Source organism: Schistocerca piceifrons, chromosome 1, assembly GCF_021461385.2.
Source record: "Schistocerca piceifrons isolate TAMUIC-IGC-003096 chromosome 1, iqSchPice1.1, whole genome shotgun sequence".
Taxonomy (NCBI): domain Eukaryota; kingdom Metazoa; phylum Arthropoda; class Insecta; order Orthoptera; family Acrididae; genus Schistocerca; species Schistocerca piceifrons.
The window spans coordinates 811,809,495-811,826,708 of NC_060138.1; the positions used below are offsets into that span (position 1 = coordinate 811,809,495).

Genomic DNA, 17,214 nt, shown 5'->3' on the forward strand with positions numbered 1-17,214 from the left:
AGTCAGAAGCAATCAAGGCCATCCCAGTTCCATCCACAAAAGAAAAAAAAACAAGTTCGCAGTTTTTTAGGTCTCATGAATCTCTGTCATCATTTCCTGAATATGCAAATTCTAGTAACACCAAAACTTTGTTCTCTCACTGACAGAAACACTATTTGGAACTGGGACGAATAGGCACAGTTGAAATTGGATTCTTTGAAAGAAGCGCTACTTAACGCGCCAATCTTAGCTCTCCCAGATCTGTCACAAGATTTCTGTCCTAGCACAGACTCTTCTAAAGTTGGTCTTGGTGCCCATTTATTTCAAGAAGCCATAGAAAATGACATTACCGTTCAGAAAACCATTTCTTTTGCTAGCTGTGTGCTAACAAAATCTGAAAAACATTAATCCGTCACTGAATTAGAAGCTTCAGCTATCATTTGGACATTTGACAAATTTCGTTTCTTTCTTACTGGCAAACACGTTAAAAGTTTACAGCGATAATCGAGCATTACAATTTCTTATGTCATCAAAATTAAATCATGCCAGGCTGAAACGTTGGGCTTTGTTTATGCAAGAATTCCGCTTCACAATAGTCTACATTCGTCGCAAAGAAAACATCGTTGCGGACGCACTTTCACGTGCACCGGCTGGCCTTGAGAAAAGTAACGCAGAAGCTAACTTTGAGAAAAATTTCAGTATTCTTTACATTCAAACAAAATCCTTTGAAAACTTCATCACTGCATCTTTAAAGGACATTGCTTATGAACAACACAAAGATCCGATTTGGAAAGATATCAAAAGTAAATGGCATGAAAAGACACACTCACAGATTCGGCATTATTATCTGGTAAGAAACAACATACTCTTCAAACGTTGCACTGTTGATGATAACTTATGGGTACATTGTATTCCTGACGATTTTGTTAATAAGCTCATCTGGTACACTCATTTCAGCTACGCACATTTTGGTCCACGAAAATGTTATCATTTTCTTCAGAGGAATTGTTATTTTAACAACATGGAAAATAGAATTAGTAGTCTTGTCTATTTGTAAACTTCGTCAAAAAGCTAAACCATCTACTATTTCACATCGTGCTCCATTGTTTACTATCATTCCGACTAGATTAAAAGAATTTGCTGCTGTTGATCATCTGAGACCCCTTGTTAAAACATCGAATGGATTTTCGTACTTTCTAGTCGCTGTTGAACTTAACGTCAAACTCGTTACTTTCACACCGTTACGCAAAGCGACTGGACGGTCTGTATCCTACGCATTTGTTAAAAATTTCTTACGTGAATTTGGACACGTTTCCAAAGTAATTTCAAATAATGGACCGCAATTCAGATCTGCTGTTTGGTCACGCATGCTTCGCAATCGTGAAATCAAACCTGTTTTTATTTCATTGTACTCTCCACATTGTAACCCGTCTGATCAGATCATGAAAGAAATTGAAAAGTTTTGCAGACTTTATTGTCACAGGAAGCATCAATATTGTGATAGATATTTGCACTTGTTTTAAAACGTATTGAATGAAATGCCTCATTACTCCACTGCTTTACCACCTGTTGATGTACTGAAGAATGAGGAACCACCGAACAGAATCAGAGAGCTTGTACCTTTTCCGGATACATGTAAACTTCGACATAAAGATATAATTGATTTGGCTATTAAAAATATAAATTCTGCTGCATAAAATGGAGAAAACTACACGGTAAGACAAATGCAAAAAAATTACATATTGGTCAGAAAGTTCTCATTAAAGCCCATTCATTGTCACATAAGAAGAAACATTTAAGTCACAATTTTTTTCTGATTTACAATGGACCTTATAGGATCCGACGTATACCGAATGATAATTGCGTTCAAGTTAAAACTCTGCGTACTGAGAAAAGTAAAGGACTACACCGCATTTCTCATGTAAAACCGTTTATTGAGAAATAATTTGCCTTCTCACTTAGTCATTTCCATAAATTTTCACTTTATTTAATGTACTTTCTCAGGGATTACAGATCACACGGTATTTGGTTTGTTTGACAGCTACACGATTATATTACTACACTACTAATGAGTGACAAAATCTTTATTATTGCTTTTACGCCATTTGTGTTTATGTCTCTACAGTTTCCTACGTTCTTCTGGAAAGTAAAACACGTTTTGGTAATGACTTTTGTGGCACAGCTGCACCGAGACAGGTAGTTTTCGTAACACAACAATATGTTACAGTATAGTTCTGTCAAGGTCACGCCAATGAACGTAATAACTGCGACATTTTTACGCGTAGCACGTTACTTTTGTAAATGACAAGGTAAGTACATTGACTTCTGGAGAACTTCGCTTATGAACAACAGGACACGCATTTCAGTGATTAATTTTTGACTTGGAACATTTTTAGAAATATTTTAGAACTACTATGATACAGAGAAGATTTTCGGTAGTGCGTTTCATTCTGCAGTTCAATCTACCGGGTGATCAAAAAGTCAATATAAATTTGAAAACTTAATAAACCTCTGAATAATGTAGATAGATTGACACACATGCTTGGAAGCACATGGGGCTTTATTAGAACAAAAAAAAAACAACAAAGTTCACAAAATGTCCGAAAGATGGTGCTGGACAGTAAAACGTCAGTGACTGCGCATGACCATCGTCTATAAAAGGAGCTGTAATGAGAGAGAGAATCAGATGCGCCAGCAGTCGCAGCACGTTGACGTTACAGTATAAGGCGCTTTTAGTAAAGCTGTATTATCAGAATGGGAAATGTGCTAGTTCAGCGTTACGATCCTATCGCCATAGGAAGGGGATTCGAACGGGTAAAGGTCCGTTGACAAATGCAGCTGTGGCGAGAATGATTTCGAAGTTCTAAGCCACGGGTTGTTTAGACGATAGACCCCGTAGTGGCCGACCGAGCACAAGGCGTAATGCTGCTGAGATAGTTCAGGAGTCAGCGCTCGTGCAGTCGCACGTCGCACCGGCATTCCATACACTACTGTTTGGTTGGCACTGAGGCGTACCCTCCGATGCTATCCGTACAAAATCCATCGGCATCATGAACTGTTTCCTGGCGATTTAGTGAAGCGGAGGGCATTTGCGGTGTGGGCGTTTCAAAAGATGGCGGCAGAGGACGATTAGTTGAGTAACGTGTTTTGGACCGACGAAGCTCATTTCACGCTCCGAGGGTCTGTCAACGCCCACAACTGCAGAATTTGGGTTTCCGAAAATCCTAGAACTGTCGTGGAAACTCCATTGCACGACGAGAAATTCACGGTATGGGCTGGATGTACCACATCTACCGTTATCGGGCCTTTTTTCTTCGAGGAAATGCGTGATTCTGGTTTTGTAACTGCTACCGTGACGGGTGAGAGGAACGCCGATATCTTACAGAATCGCATCATCCCCAGCCTAGCTAATAAATATCTGCTGGAACGTACGATGTTTATGCAGGATGGCGCTCCACCCCATATTGCTAGATGCGTGAAAGATCTCTTGCGCGTCCCGTTTGGTGATGATCGTGTGCTCAACCGCCACTTTCGTCATGCTTGGCCTCCCGGGTCCCCAGACCTCAGTCCGTTCGATTATTGGCCTTGGGGTCACCTGAAGTCGCAAGTGTATCGTGATCGACCGTCATCTCTAGGGATGCTGAAAGACAACATCCGACGCCAATGCCTCACCATAACTCCGGACATGCTTTACAGTGCTGTTCACAACATTATTCCTCGACTACAGCTATTGTTGAGGAATGATGGAGGACCTATTGAGCATTTCCTGTAAAGAACATCATCTTTGCTTTATCTTACTTTGTTATGCTAATTATTGCTATTCTGATAAGATGAAGCGCCATCTGTCGGACATTTTTTTAACTTTTGTCTGACCCCATGTCATTCCAAGCATGTGTGTCAATTTGTACCTCTCTATCTACATTATTCTGTAATTTATTCAGTTTTCAAATTTATACTAACTTTTTGATCACCCGGTATAACACCTGAGAGTATAATTACATTAACCCTCATGGAGGTACATCTACTTTGTGTACCATACGTGTGGCAAGCGCAAGGAGCCCTAGCTAGTATGGTATTTGCTTATACAATTTTACACATCGGTACCATATTTCTCTAACACCGAATTACACAGCTGTCTGGTCATTTTAATGAGAGAAATGAACATTTACTACATCAGTGACATATGCCTACGTAATTACACAGTTGGATTACTTCACACTTATGGATTTGTACTTTGTCTGCGTTTTGGGAACTGTTCATATATTTTCGGAACCATTGTGACACTGTGAGAGATTTGAGTGATGTACGTATGGGATCATGATTTTTGAAGTACGTTTGAGTTAGATGGCACTACTGAAACGAGCAGAGTTTTCTTTTTTAAGTTTTGAAATTTGAAAGAAGCTACAACGGTTTTGAGATGTGATTGACGTGCTGTGATGATATTATTACGATGACGATGTGTATTATGATATCTAGATATGTTTATGATCAATAAGGCGATGCTATATGAGGCATATGTTTATGCTACGTGTTTATTATGATGAAATATTGGAGTATCGATGAATATGCATATGTGTGATGAGGTAAGGAATAATGAGTATGGTTACAGACTGTGGTTTGTGGAAAAAATGTTGGAAACCAAGAATCGTACTTTAAGAGTTATGAAAGGTGAGTATATATGTGAATGTGCATACAACAATGCTTATGAATATTTCTGGACACTGTTATTCATGAGATTTCGTTTCTATACACTTCCAACGTAAATTTTCGACCCGTGACATTTTTTATTTGTATCAGACTGCCACTGTAGGGGAAACTGTTGTAAATATTTCGGTGAAGAATACATGAGACCTTGACATAACGCTACACTGAGCTGCGCACTAACCACTTTGAAGTATACCTATTGTTGTGTGGACTTTAAATTTTACTCGTGCCGCTTCAGCAACTTTGAAGCTTCCCGCACTTCTGCGAGCGCTCGCATAGCTATAGAAAAGCGGCAAGTTTCGTGACTGGTACATTTAGCCATCGCGAGAGCGTTACTAATCTCACAGAAAGTTTCAAGTGGGACACACTTGCAGATAGACGGCGCGCTAAACGGAAGGGGTTGCTCACATAATTCCGAAATCCGATCTTCGCCGAGGATGTAGAGCTTATATTATTACCACCAACTTTCAAATCGTGCAATGATCACCATTCAAAGATAAGGGAAATTAGAGCTCGTACTGAGGCATTCAGACAGTCGTTTTCCCCTCGCGCGATCCGCTAGTGGAACAGAGGGGGGGAAAATATGACTGGCGCGAATTGTGTACTCCACCACACACCGCTTGGTGGCTAGCGGAGTATAAATGTAGATATAGATGTAGAAAAGAGAGGCCGTTGAGGGCGCTATTGACATTTCTTTCCAGAATGCACCACAAACACGACACACTATTACTTGGAAACATATGATTACAAAATGGTTCAAATGGCTCCTAGCACTATGAGACTTAACATCTGAGGTCATCAGCTCCCTAGACTCAGAACTACTTCAACCTAACTAGCCTAAGGACATCACAAATATCTATGCCCTAGGCAGGATTCGGACACTTTGGAGTTTGTAGTTTGTGCTATTTACTGAAACGCTTATGAATTAATGCGAAATGGTCTTACGTCTACACACCTGATTGTGATAAGTGCCTTCTACGAGAGTTGAAAGAATTTTACTGACTTATGAAATGCCATATGGCTGGTGAATGATGTTTTTATGCTTTGCTTTTTATGTATTTGCTTATTTGATAACTAGTTTCTAGCTGCGCTGCAGCATTGGTTTTATAAAATAAAAAATAAAAATTTAATGCATATGCTAATGTAAATACTTTCTGTCTACAAATACAACAAATAATAATTTTATGATCCACATTCCCAAGAAATGGAGAGCACTTGAAAAAAAATATAAGAAGAAGAAGTGACTAGTAACTGGAATTGCATACATAATTTTCTTTTCAAGGACTAGATTATTGTTTGGTAGATAAGTTGTTGTGGTGCATCACTCTAGTGTTAAGAGGTGACATAGACATTAAGATGTGAATAGACTTTTTCCTTATCTGCATTGCTATCTGTACCGTAATTTCTTTCTGCTTTCTCATGTTTAGGTATAAATTATTGCATTTGCTGCTGCTATTTGTCAGGCATTGTCCTATTGAATTTTACTTGGTATTACTCTGATAAGCCAGTTTTACCACTGATTTACTTTTCTTGTTTGCTGCATATTGCCTTATATTTGTTGCAATGTTGCATTTTCTTCACTAATTTAGATATACTCCTGCTTGCTTTGCCAGTTTGCATTTTTTGTCATTGTTGTTTGTGTTAATTGTTTTGTGCTGCTGCATTGCGTCATTTTCTAGTTCATATATCTGAGCTCAGTAGATCTAAGCTAGTTTAAGAGGGGGTATGCAATATAAGGAAATGAGCTGTGATGAGTTGGGAAGAAATTCATTGAGAAGCTATAAGAAAAAGGTTTGGCCAAAGGGTATTGTATAATGAGGAGCAATTATTTTGAAAAACGAAATGAATAGATAAGTAGGCTATAGTGACAACAGGTTTAGGTAGGATTTTTTTGGAAACAAAGGATGAGGTAAGAAATATATGAGAGCATAAATACAGATAGCATGCTTAGGTAGGATTTTTCTGGAAGCTGATGTTGAAATAAGAGAAGTTGGCAAGAATTAAATGAAGTGTTAGTTGGAAATGAAGTACTTTTGTTTGAAATAAAACAGCAATGAGCATAAAGTAGATATAAAATGCTCACCACACGTACTGCAGGAACCAATGTTACACTTACACTTTGACACATTTACACTTGAAAACAGACCCTGTCCTTTCCTTTTGTGCTATTCTGCTATGTGTTTATGTGTACCCTTGTGTGTCTGTGTCCTTCCTGTCTCTGTGTGTTTACCTGATAAGATAAATTTGTAGAATTTTTTTCTTCTAATACTACGCTGCATTCATTATGATGAGGAATACTGTTATCCTCAAATCTAATTTTGTTTTGTAAGATATTCTTTACTTTGGAAAGATGTTCAGACATTATTTATTCTGTTACGTTTTCTTTTAATGCACATGTGTCAAGTTAATGTTTCAAAGGCTATTCTCATTTTTCATTTATTTACTTATGTCATAATTCCTGTATTACTCATGTATATGTTTATTTGTATTCTTTTTGTAAAGCTTGTATTATTACGAATGTTATTTGTATTATCATGTTCTTGGCTACGCCGTGCGGTTCTGGGCGCTACAGTCTGGAGCCGGGCGACCGCTACGGTCGCAGGTTCGAATCCTGCCTCGGGCATGGATGTGTGTGATGTCCTTAGGTTAGTTAGTTTTAATTAGTTCTAAGTTCTAGGCGACTGATGACCTCAGAAGTTCAGTCGCATAGTGCTCAGAGCCATTTGAACCATTTTTTGTTCTTGGCTATAATGATGTTTTCTTTACATTTGTAATTATATTCTTATGCTTTAAAAATTGTAATTGTATAGACACCAGTTCTTCAAGTTAAGTAAATAGTAGGTATTCATTTAACTGCACACATTTTGCCTGTTGGTCATAGTATATGTATGAAATCTGAAAGGTTATATGACTGTGTTAGTGCTTGCTTCTGTGTTGATAATTCAGCATTGCTGGTTCAAAGGATATTGCAACAACAAAAAATAGTGAGTGCACAAGTGGTGGTTTATGGACTTGCTATATTATCTGTAAGACTCTTCAATTGTGATTGCGCACCCGCACAATCGCAACGGAGGACTGCTGGCCATCTCTTCAAGGAATACAGTGGGTCCGCACCTTTGGTGGCCCATTACTATAAAAATGTCTACAAGGCATTCTGTTGGTCTGCTCTCTGGTGACCTACCTACCAATTTTCTTCAAGACTTCGACTGACTCTGCTGTGGGTTTGCTCTTTTGTGGCCCGTTACCAGTCTTCATGTCAAGAGTCAGCACTGTGTTTACGTTGGGAGGACAACTTTACTTCCTCAAGACTGCATGGAGCTCCACTATTTGTGTATGTATTTTCTTTTATTGCTCAAACATTGTGCATAAAACTGTCATAGACTATTCTTCTGATAAATGATTAGGACTAACTTTATGGAGTGTGAGGTGAATTTTTTGATTTATTGGCCAACAGTATATTACTAATTGCGTGCGTTTGATCTATTTGATATTTTTAATATGAAAAAAATTTCGCAAGTTAGCCTTGGCCACTTCCCAAACTATCTTCTAAAATTGTTTGAGAGGAGCAGGACGGCTATGTAAGTAGGCTGTTTATGTGTTTGTATTTTGGCAGTAATAACTCTGATAGCGCTGAGCACATTCTGTAAGAGACTCTGTGGCTGGTCTGACTAGCAGTTGGAAGTTGACGGTCAGCGGTGATGGAAGTTGGAGGTGACCAACCAGCAGTGATGGAAGTCGGGAGTGAGTAGTCAGCAGTGATGGAGGTAAGAGGCTAATAATTAACAGTGGTGGAGGTTTGCAGTATTAGCATGAGCGTATGGTCTGAATGTCTATCGATCACGAAGATTTATTACTGATGATTATATAATTTTTTTTAACTGGTTGTCACTTGATTAAGGTGAAATTCTGTAAATGCATTGTTTGCTCTGCAACAAAATCTTTCCTTTGCTAACTACATGCCTATTAGTTGTTAGAGCCTTCAGTAGTTAGAATCTTTTATTTAGCTGGCTGTATTTGCGCTTGCTGTATTGCGGTAGTTCGTATAATAAAGATGTTTGTGAGGTAAGTGACTTATGAAACGTATAGGTTATTGTTAGGATTTTCTACTAATTCAGGGTCATTATTTTGTATTAATTATTTGAAGTCAGGTTATCATTTTTTGAGCAGCGCCAGGATATTGTGGGTCAAAGTTGAGATGATAAAGACTAGCAAGTGACACTTGCATTCAGTCTCAGTTACTGCAAAAGAAGTTTCAGGATGAATCATTTGGTCCAGTGCGACTGATCCATCGTTCAGCAATTAAAAATTTCCGCACTTCCAGATGCCAGTTTGGCGGTGCCCCATCCTGTTGCTAAATGAAGTTGTTCGAATCAGTCTCCAGCTGTGGGAGAAGCAAGTTCTCAAGCATATAGAGATATGTGCTTCCTGCAACAGCGTTCTCTGCAATGAAAACTGGACCATAAACCTTTTCCCGTGAAACTGCACAAAACACATCAAATTCTGGGAAGTCAGTCTCACGTTGTACAACTTCTTGCGATTGTTCCGTACCCCGTAATATCACATTATGACGGTTCACCTTTCCATTTAAATGGAATGTTGCCTCGTCACTAACACTAAGCGTGGAAGGAAATTTTCATCCTCCATCTTACCAAGAACGAAATTACGGAACTCCGCAGGTTGTTTTTTGTCACCTTCACGAAGAATTTGCAGTAGCTGAATTTCGTACGGTTTCATGTGTAAGCGTCGACGCGACACATGCCAGACAGAAACAGGAGGCGACTGTCGCGACTTGCCAATGACAATCTCCTTCAAACCCGAAAGGAACTGTTGCTGACAGTCAACGTAGTTGCATCTCAAGCAGCTTCCGAGCGACCGCTGGGAATAGAACTGCATGCAGTGATTTGGAGTCGGGTGCTTCGTAAAAGGTCATTGTTTACGGTGGCAGATAAGGCTGTACGTCTTCAATGAAACAACCTATAAACTGGAATTGTCGAGCAGACTGAGGATTCGAGGTCTTGATTCCTCAAATGTTGCCCTCGAAACTATTACATCTTCATGATGAGCCTCGTATGGTGCGCTATATCAGCCGAGCTTGATCCTACAAAACCTGTATCTTTAGTACTATTTGTGACAGGGGACGAAATGTAGCAATCGTCATTTCCTCAGTTTGATAATTCTATCGCCGCACGGGACTAGCGGAGCGGTCTCAGGCACTGCAGTCATGGACTGTGCGGCTGGTCCCGGTGGAGGTTCGAGTCCTCCCTCGGGCATGGGTGTGTTTGTTTGTCCTTGGGATAATTTAGGTTAAGTAGTGTGTAAGCCTAGGGACTGATGACCTTATCAGTTAAGTTCCACAAGATTTCACACATATTCAAACATTTTTTTTTTATAATTCTATCGAATCTGATAATCAGTGAGTGGCTTCAGATAGATATGGTATACCTGAAGAATCTTTTGGACTCTCTTCCTCACCGAACTGAGAACGAGGTTCAAGTTGGAGTCAAACGTATTAGCATGAAGTCCCCAACGAGTAAGTAATTTTTTGTCCGATTTTGTGCTTACCATCACTTCCCTTCTCTAATCTTACACATAATTGATGAAAAGAAACTTTTTTAATCGGTCAGTAAGTATGCACACCACCATTCGAGAGCTCATACAGAAATTTCCAGGTAACAGATTGTGCCTTGTTACTTCTCTGAACCTGGGCTACTTGTAGATCATCACGTCCTCTCTCAAAAGTTTACATTGGATAAATGAAATTTTCACTTGCTCCAACAATGACTACAATCCTACTTAATTTTATGCTGTTATTTCTATACTGCCTCAATGATACACTAATTCGCTTGCGGAAGCTGCACGGAATGAGATAGGTAAATAAATGTCTTCAATAAAAGATAACTACCGGTCTCAAATATTGACAACGAATTCCTTCTGGAGCTTAGTATTGTATGGAAGTGGAAAATTCGGAAAGCTTAGTTTCGTTGCTTGCTGTATATCTTAATGACATGGAGCGTGTTATTTTATACGCTATTTAACAAAAAAGAAAAAAGAAATAGGGAGTGTTTAATTTCTACTATGCTAGAAAAGTGTCGAAAATCAAATATACAAAGTTTGAAATGCAGAGGTTTTGTCAGAGAAAGAGAGAAGTAAGAATTCTATGGAAAAGCATTACCATAAGGGGATACAACTGAATGAGTAATATTCTAAGCTACTGAATAACAGTTAACTTTGTTATGGGTAGAGCTACAATCGTGAAGCACGTGTATTAGATTGAAGCTAATTGGCTGATGAGTCAAAACATTATAACCATCTGCTTAACAGTGTTAGTTCGACTTTTGGGTCGCAGTTCTAGGTGGTATGAATCGGACAAGTTCTTGGTAGGCTTTCAAAGGAATGCGCCACTAAGTATACACGCATAGATCACCTAATTCCCGTGAATTACGGGTCAGTGGTTTGTAGTCGCGAAGAGTTTCCTTTGCTCTACGTCTATGGTCACAAACTATTTGTTCACAGATTACCGGTTTCGGTCTATAATGACCATCATCAGATCTGCAGCAAAAAATGAGAAAAACATAACTACACTCGCAGATTGTCTACAGCTTAAAAACAATACGCAGACCATAATGAAAAGTACTACTGACAATATATGCATGTGTGCGCTTTAAGTATGAAGAGGCATACCTGTTTCATAAAAACGAAGTCCAAATGTACTGCAGCCATAGTGAAATCGTCAAATGTTAAATGCAGAATCAGCACAAGCATCGTCAGATATATATAAATAACATCGTATGCACGAGTCATGTTGTCAGTAGCACTACTGTTGAAATCAAGCTGCCGTACAGTAGCCACAAGATGTTTCTGTTGTGAGTTCACCAGATGTCGCTAATATCGGCATACACTAGTTTTCAATAATTAATTGAACAGCGAAAATAAAGTGGGATACAATAGTTGAAGTCTGTAATGAGCTTATAACGTACAAAAGGCATTACAGTAATAAAAAGCAATAAAAAGAACACGACAAAAGTGAGCTTGTTAAAAAGAGGAAGAGTTAAGAAACAGTAGTTGACATATGGATGTCAGAAATGTAGAATTAGGAGAATTCCAGTTAGATCATCAGCAAATTTCTAAAAAAAAATAATGTTAAAGTGGCCATCAATAATGAATTTGGTTCTCATTACGACCTCCCCAAAAATTAGACTTAAAATTTTATCTTATAAAAACATTAAAACGTAACTGAAATGAATAAAATACGACACAGATTGACGAGGCACAACAGAAAAAGGAATGAAGCAATTCCAAGATGAAATAACAATAACTAAACCTGTCAACTGGCAATAACTATCTAGGTAAATTGACACTGAAGCAAGCAAATCTCTGGGTTAGTCAAAAATAAAAGGAGATTGTGTTAGAATGACGAGAATGAAAAGCAGTAACAGCAAGGTCAATAATATGGAGAAAATTTAAAATTCAGGAACCGTCGAATACTATGAATAATTTAAATAACAGAGTAAAGAATCAAGAGAATAACATGGAGACTCGAAAGATCATTTGAAAAATGATAACTATTCGACATGCAAGAAAACGTCGCAAAAAAATCTAGTTTTTTCTAAGACATTCGTGAATATGTTAAAGCGCTACCAGGCTCTAAATATTAGCTTCAAGAAGGAAACGTGTGGACCTCGGTATAATAATACAGAAAATAATGAAATACTTGGAAAATGTGTTTTATAAATTGTTAAATAGCACAGAACCGAGACACAAATTACAATTTTAAGATTTTGTAATAATGAAGAAAAACATGTCATTAACCAATGAAGAAATCAGAGAAGCCGCTGCAACTCTCAAAAAAATAACAAAGCCAGTAGGGAAGATTCCAAAACAGCTGAAATTCGTAAATGATCACGGGTAATAATTGAAAAATGATCTTTGAAGAAATATGGAAAACAGACATGATGAAACGACGAAGAGATGAGAGCACATCGTCCCTAGTTGGCCAAAATGCAGGAAGAGAAAATGGGCTTTTGTAGCTGAATGGTACAAGGAAGCGATCTGATTCTGCTACATCTCTGATAGCTGCTATTCTCTGTGTGGATACATTGCGTTTCAAAAGTGTCAGACTCAGCCACCAACACATTTACCTCGAGATGCCGGCATGGTAGCTCAGCGTGTTCGGTCAGAGGGTTAGCTACCCTCTGTAATAAAAAAACTGAGTGAACGGATCAACGAAGAACCTCAACGGTTGTCATCGGACGACCGTCCCTAACAAATTCAACAAACCATACACAGGGTGTTACCAAAAGCTATGGCCAAACTTTCAGGAAACATTCCTCACACACAAATAAAGAAAAGATGTTATGTGGACATGTGTCCGGAAACGCTTGATTTCCATGTTAGAGCTCATTTTAGTTTCGTCAGTATGTACTGTACTTCCTCGATTCACCGCCAGTTGTGGGCTGAAGAGAATCCGCACGCAATTGTGCAATCACGTCATCAACACAGATTTTCTGTGAACGTTTGGGCAGGCATTGTTGGTGATGTCTTGATTGGGGCCCATGTTCTTCCACCTACGCTCAATGGAGCACGTTATCATGACTTCATACGGGATAGTCTAACTGTGCTGCTAGAACATGTGCTTTTACAAGTACGACACAACATGTTCTTCATGCACGATGGAGCTCCTGCACATTTCAGTCGAAGTGTTCGTACGCTTCTCAACAACAGATTCAGCGACCGATGTATTGGTAGAGGCGGACCAATTTCATGGTCTCCACGCTCTCCTGACCTCAACCCTCTTGACTTTCATTTATGGGGGCATTTGAAAGCTCTTGTCTACGCAACCCCGGTACCAAATGTAGAGACTCTTCGTGCTCGCATTGTGGACGGCTGTGATACAATACGCCATTCTCCAGGGCGGCATCAGCGCATCAGGGATTCCAAGCGACGGAGGGTCGATGCATGTATCCTCGCTAACGGAGGACATTTTGAACATTTCCTGTAACAAAGTGTTTGAAGTCACGCTGGTACGTTCTGTTGCTGTGTGTTTCCATTCCATGATTAATGTGATTCGAAGAGAAGTAATAAAATGTGCTCTAACATGGAAAGTAAGCGTTTCCGGACACATGTCCACCTAACATCTTTTCTTTATTTGTGTGTGAGGAATGTTTCCTGAAAGTTTGACCGTACCTTTTTGTAACACCCTGTAGAACAAGATGAGAGCTACAAAAAAAAAAAAAAAGTCGCAACTTGCGACTTCACGATGGGCGACCCAGAGGCACTACTTACGGGTTTCCCTCGTCGGGGTCCTCCATGCGTGTCCAGGCGGAGAAGGCGGCCAGCGACTCCTCGATGCAGGGCGGGTAGCCGGCGGCGCACAGCGCGTGCTTGGCCACGCGGCCCAGCTTCGAGTCCGGCTCAGACTCGTACAGCGGGGTCACCAGGCGCCGCACGAACAGCTGCCCATGTCAACAAGGAAGGCCGTTACACCACGCGCTCCGCTCTATCTCTCTCTCTCTCTCTCTCTCTCTCTCTCTCTCCCTCCCTCTCGCTGTCTCTGTCTCTCTCTCTCTCTCACACATACACACACACATGCACACACAGACACTTTCACTAGCAACGACTTCCGAGGTAGTTTTCTGGTGTAGTGTTATGCATCATAGAAATTATAAGATTTTTCGAAAGCAAACCATGCCGTCATCAATACCTGACCAGCCTAGCTAAACACTCAAAACTCAGGGAAGCCCAATATAACAACGAATTGACTGGGTAAAATATTCTCAGTCTTCAAGCTACGTGCCTGCCGTTGTGGCCGAGCGGTTCTAGGCGCTACAGTCTGGAACCGCGCGACCGCTACAGTCGCAGATTCGAATCCTGCCTCGGGCATGGCTGTTTGTGATGTTCTTAGGTTAGTTAGGTTTAACTAGTTCTAAGTTCTAGGGGACTGATGACCTTAGAAGTTAAGTCCCATAGTGCTCAGAGCCATTTTTTTCACGCCACGTCAGATCAATACGCTTCAGCTGTGACAGAGCGTCCTGAGATCCGTTACCCATACAATTTATAATAGTCTTTTACCGCATGGATTACAAATGGTTTTTTTTGTTTATTATTTTCGGCTTCAGTTCTCATCGAAAACCATCATCAGATGTGCAACAGAAGTAGTACTGTAAGCATGCAGAAAACTTTGAATCGCAGATGTTCCACAAAGCAGAATATACACTAAAACATCCGTCCTGCAGTCCTTGCAATATTCGTTGAGCTTATATTCCTTGTGGACCCTGCATCATGATTAGTTAAACAAAAGTACTTACAAATGAGCGAGTTGGCGCACAGGTCAGTACACTGGACTCGCATTCGGGAGGACGGTACAAATACCAGTCCGGTGATCCACATTTAAGTTTTCAGTGATTTCCCTAAATCACTCCAGGCAAATGTTGGCTTGGTTCTTTTACACGGGCATAGTCGATTTTCTTCCCCATCCTTGACTTGTGCTCCGTCTCTAGTAACCCCTATGTCGACGGGACGATAAACCCTAATATAACTTCCTTCCTCCTTAAAGTACTTGCATTTACGATCAGCAGACGATAAGAAAATTACGTGATTGTCTATGGGTTTATAGTACCCTCAAGTTCTCTTATATCCTTGCATTAAACTGAACCTTAATATTAGGAAGGAAAGTAACATCGTTCTATTATTTTATACACCAAATACAGGTACATCACATTAATCTTTGTTATCTTATCCAGTAGTTACAAAATTATACTTTGCAATAAGTGATAATGCCCCAAAGTGCATTAAAATACATTGTACAAACTCTAGAGATTGATTGATAAGAGGATTCGAAACAAAAATCATCTGATGAACTTATGTCCGGAAATGCATGGTTTCCATGTTAGAGAGCATTTATTCAATCATAAATTGTTACACAGACTGAAAACTAATATTCGTTGTCCCATGCAATTACAGTTGTATAGTATGTGCTGAAAATGGTTTCCATGTGCCTCAATGCGTGCGTGTACGCGCCGTAGCATGTTCTGCCTCACACGATCGCATCGGCCACGCTGCGTCCGAACAGAGTCAAAGCCAGCATGAATACGTTGCTCCAGTGTCTCCACATCTGGAATCGGCTCTCCATACACGATACTTTTGAGATGCCTCTTAACCAGAAAACATACGGGTTGAGGTCTGGTGAACGAGCAGGCCATGCAACTGGCCCCCTCGTCCGATCCGTCGATCAGCGAAGGCACGATTGAGATGCGTCCGGACGGTTAACGGCGAAGAGGGCTGGAGAACCATCATATAGCAGCCGCATAACCCTTCGAATCATCACTGGAACTTCTTCCAGCGGTGGAGGCAAAGTCACCCGCAAGAAATGCCGGTAGTTTCAGCCTGTTAGGCGACGTATCCTCTCATCAAAAATACGGTCCCCATTTATCCCGACCTAGCCTAACTTTTAAAAAAGGACACAGCAATATAAATTAAATGTGAAGATGTTTCATTATTTTTTCTTATTTAACGTCTCCGTACCTTAACACTCTTTACAACGTAAGGTTGAACTTAATCTCAGCAACCCTTAGACCCTCGGACTACAGCCAAAATAACATGTCCTCTAGGCTTCTACAAAACAAAAGGCCTTCTTGCCATCTGTAATTAATAGCGAGTTCCCTTCAGCATTTTACCCTTTATGCACTTTAGCGTTTGTACAGTCCCCCCCCCCCCCCATCCTCTCTTTTTAGCTACTTCACAAAGTACACAAATTCAACGATCCTGGCTGCCCCATACTAGCTGACAAATGCAACCATTGTCTCTCTCCACCTTCCGTTGCTTTAGGTGGGACTCCAAATCACTTACATCGTACTGATTCTATCGCAACCCCCTCCCCTTTCCCTGTGATGCTCCTACTCTCACAGTTTTTGCCTTCTTACTCCTTTAACTGGTTATCTCACTAATCCCGCAAAACCGAGCACACGCTGGTCACTCGGCTCTTGCGCCACCTCACTTCATTGCTAGGTCCTTCGAGGTGGGTGTCTGATAAAGCTGTCGTCTGGAAATCACACATCGGTTTACAAAAGGAAAGCAACTCTTTGCAGCTATAAACAACCCTTATCTGCTGATGTTTACACATAGCCTCAGAGTTCCCGGAATCGCTGCGGTTCCACCACCACTCCAGGTATCGCACGGGCTTCGCAGCAAACATTACGGTGGATGGGTTTGCTTTGCTGCGTTCGGCGATACCAGAGACCTTCCACCTGAGCACGTAGGTCAGTCTGCTTCCTGGTTCCATTATGTAGCCACACAACACACACTTCTTTCACGGGGACCATTAGCCAGGAAAGTGTTAGTGTCCCTGGGACCGAGATGCGACCGCAATCCGTAATACACCAAAGCAAAACTTAAGGACGCAAGTAAGATTCTCAAGGTAAATCACTGTCAAGTAACATAGTTCGATGAAACTTAGACCATAGTTAGAAGGAACTGCTACAGTGAAGTGCAGTGCAGTTCAGAAGGTAACTGAAACAAATGTGCAATGAGACGAAC

General features: G+C 40.4%; 1 protein-coding gene across 1 annotated transcript in view; it reads right to left on the reverse strand.

The window, feature by feature from the left end:
* The window catches only part of LOC124789873 (aminopeptidase N-like), a 244,663-nt gene that overhangs the window by 56,448 nt on the left and 171,001 nt on the right, over positions 1 to 17,214 (reverse strand). Inside the window, exon 13 of the mRNA XM_047257391.1 lies at positions 13,966 to 14,135. Within this exon, the coding sequence (XP_047113347.1) occupies positions 13,966 to 14,135 (170 nt within the window). The remainder of the gene's footprint in view (positions 1 to 13,965; positions 14,136 to 17,214) is intronic.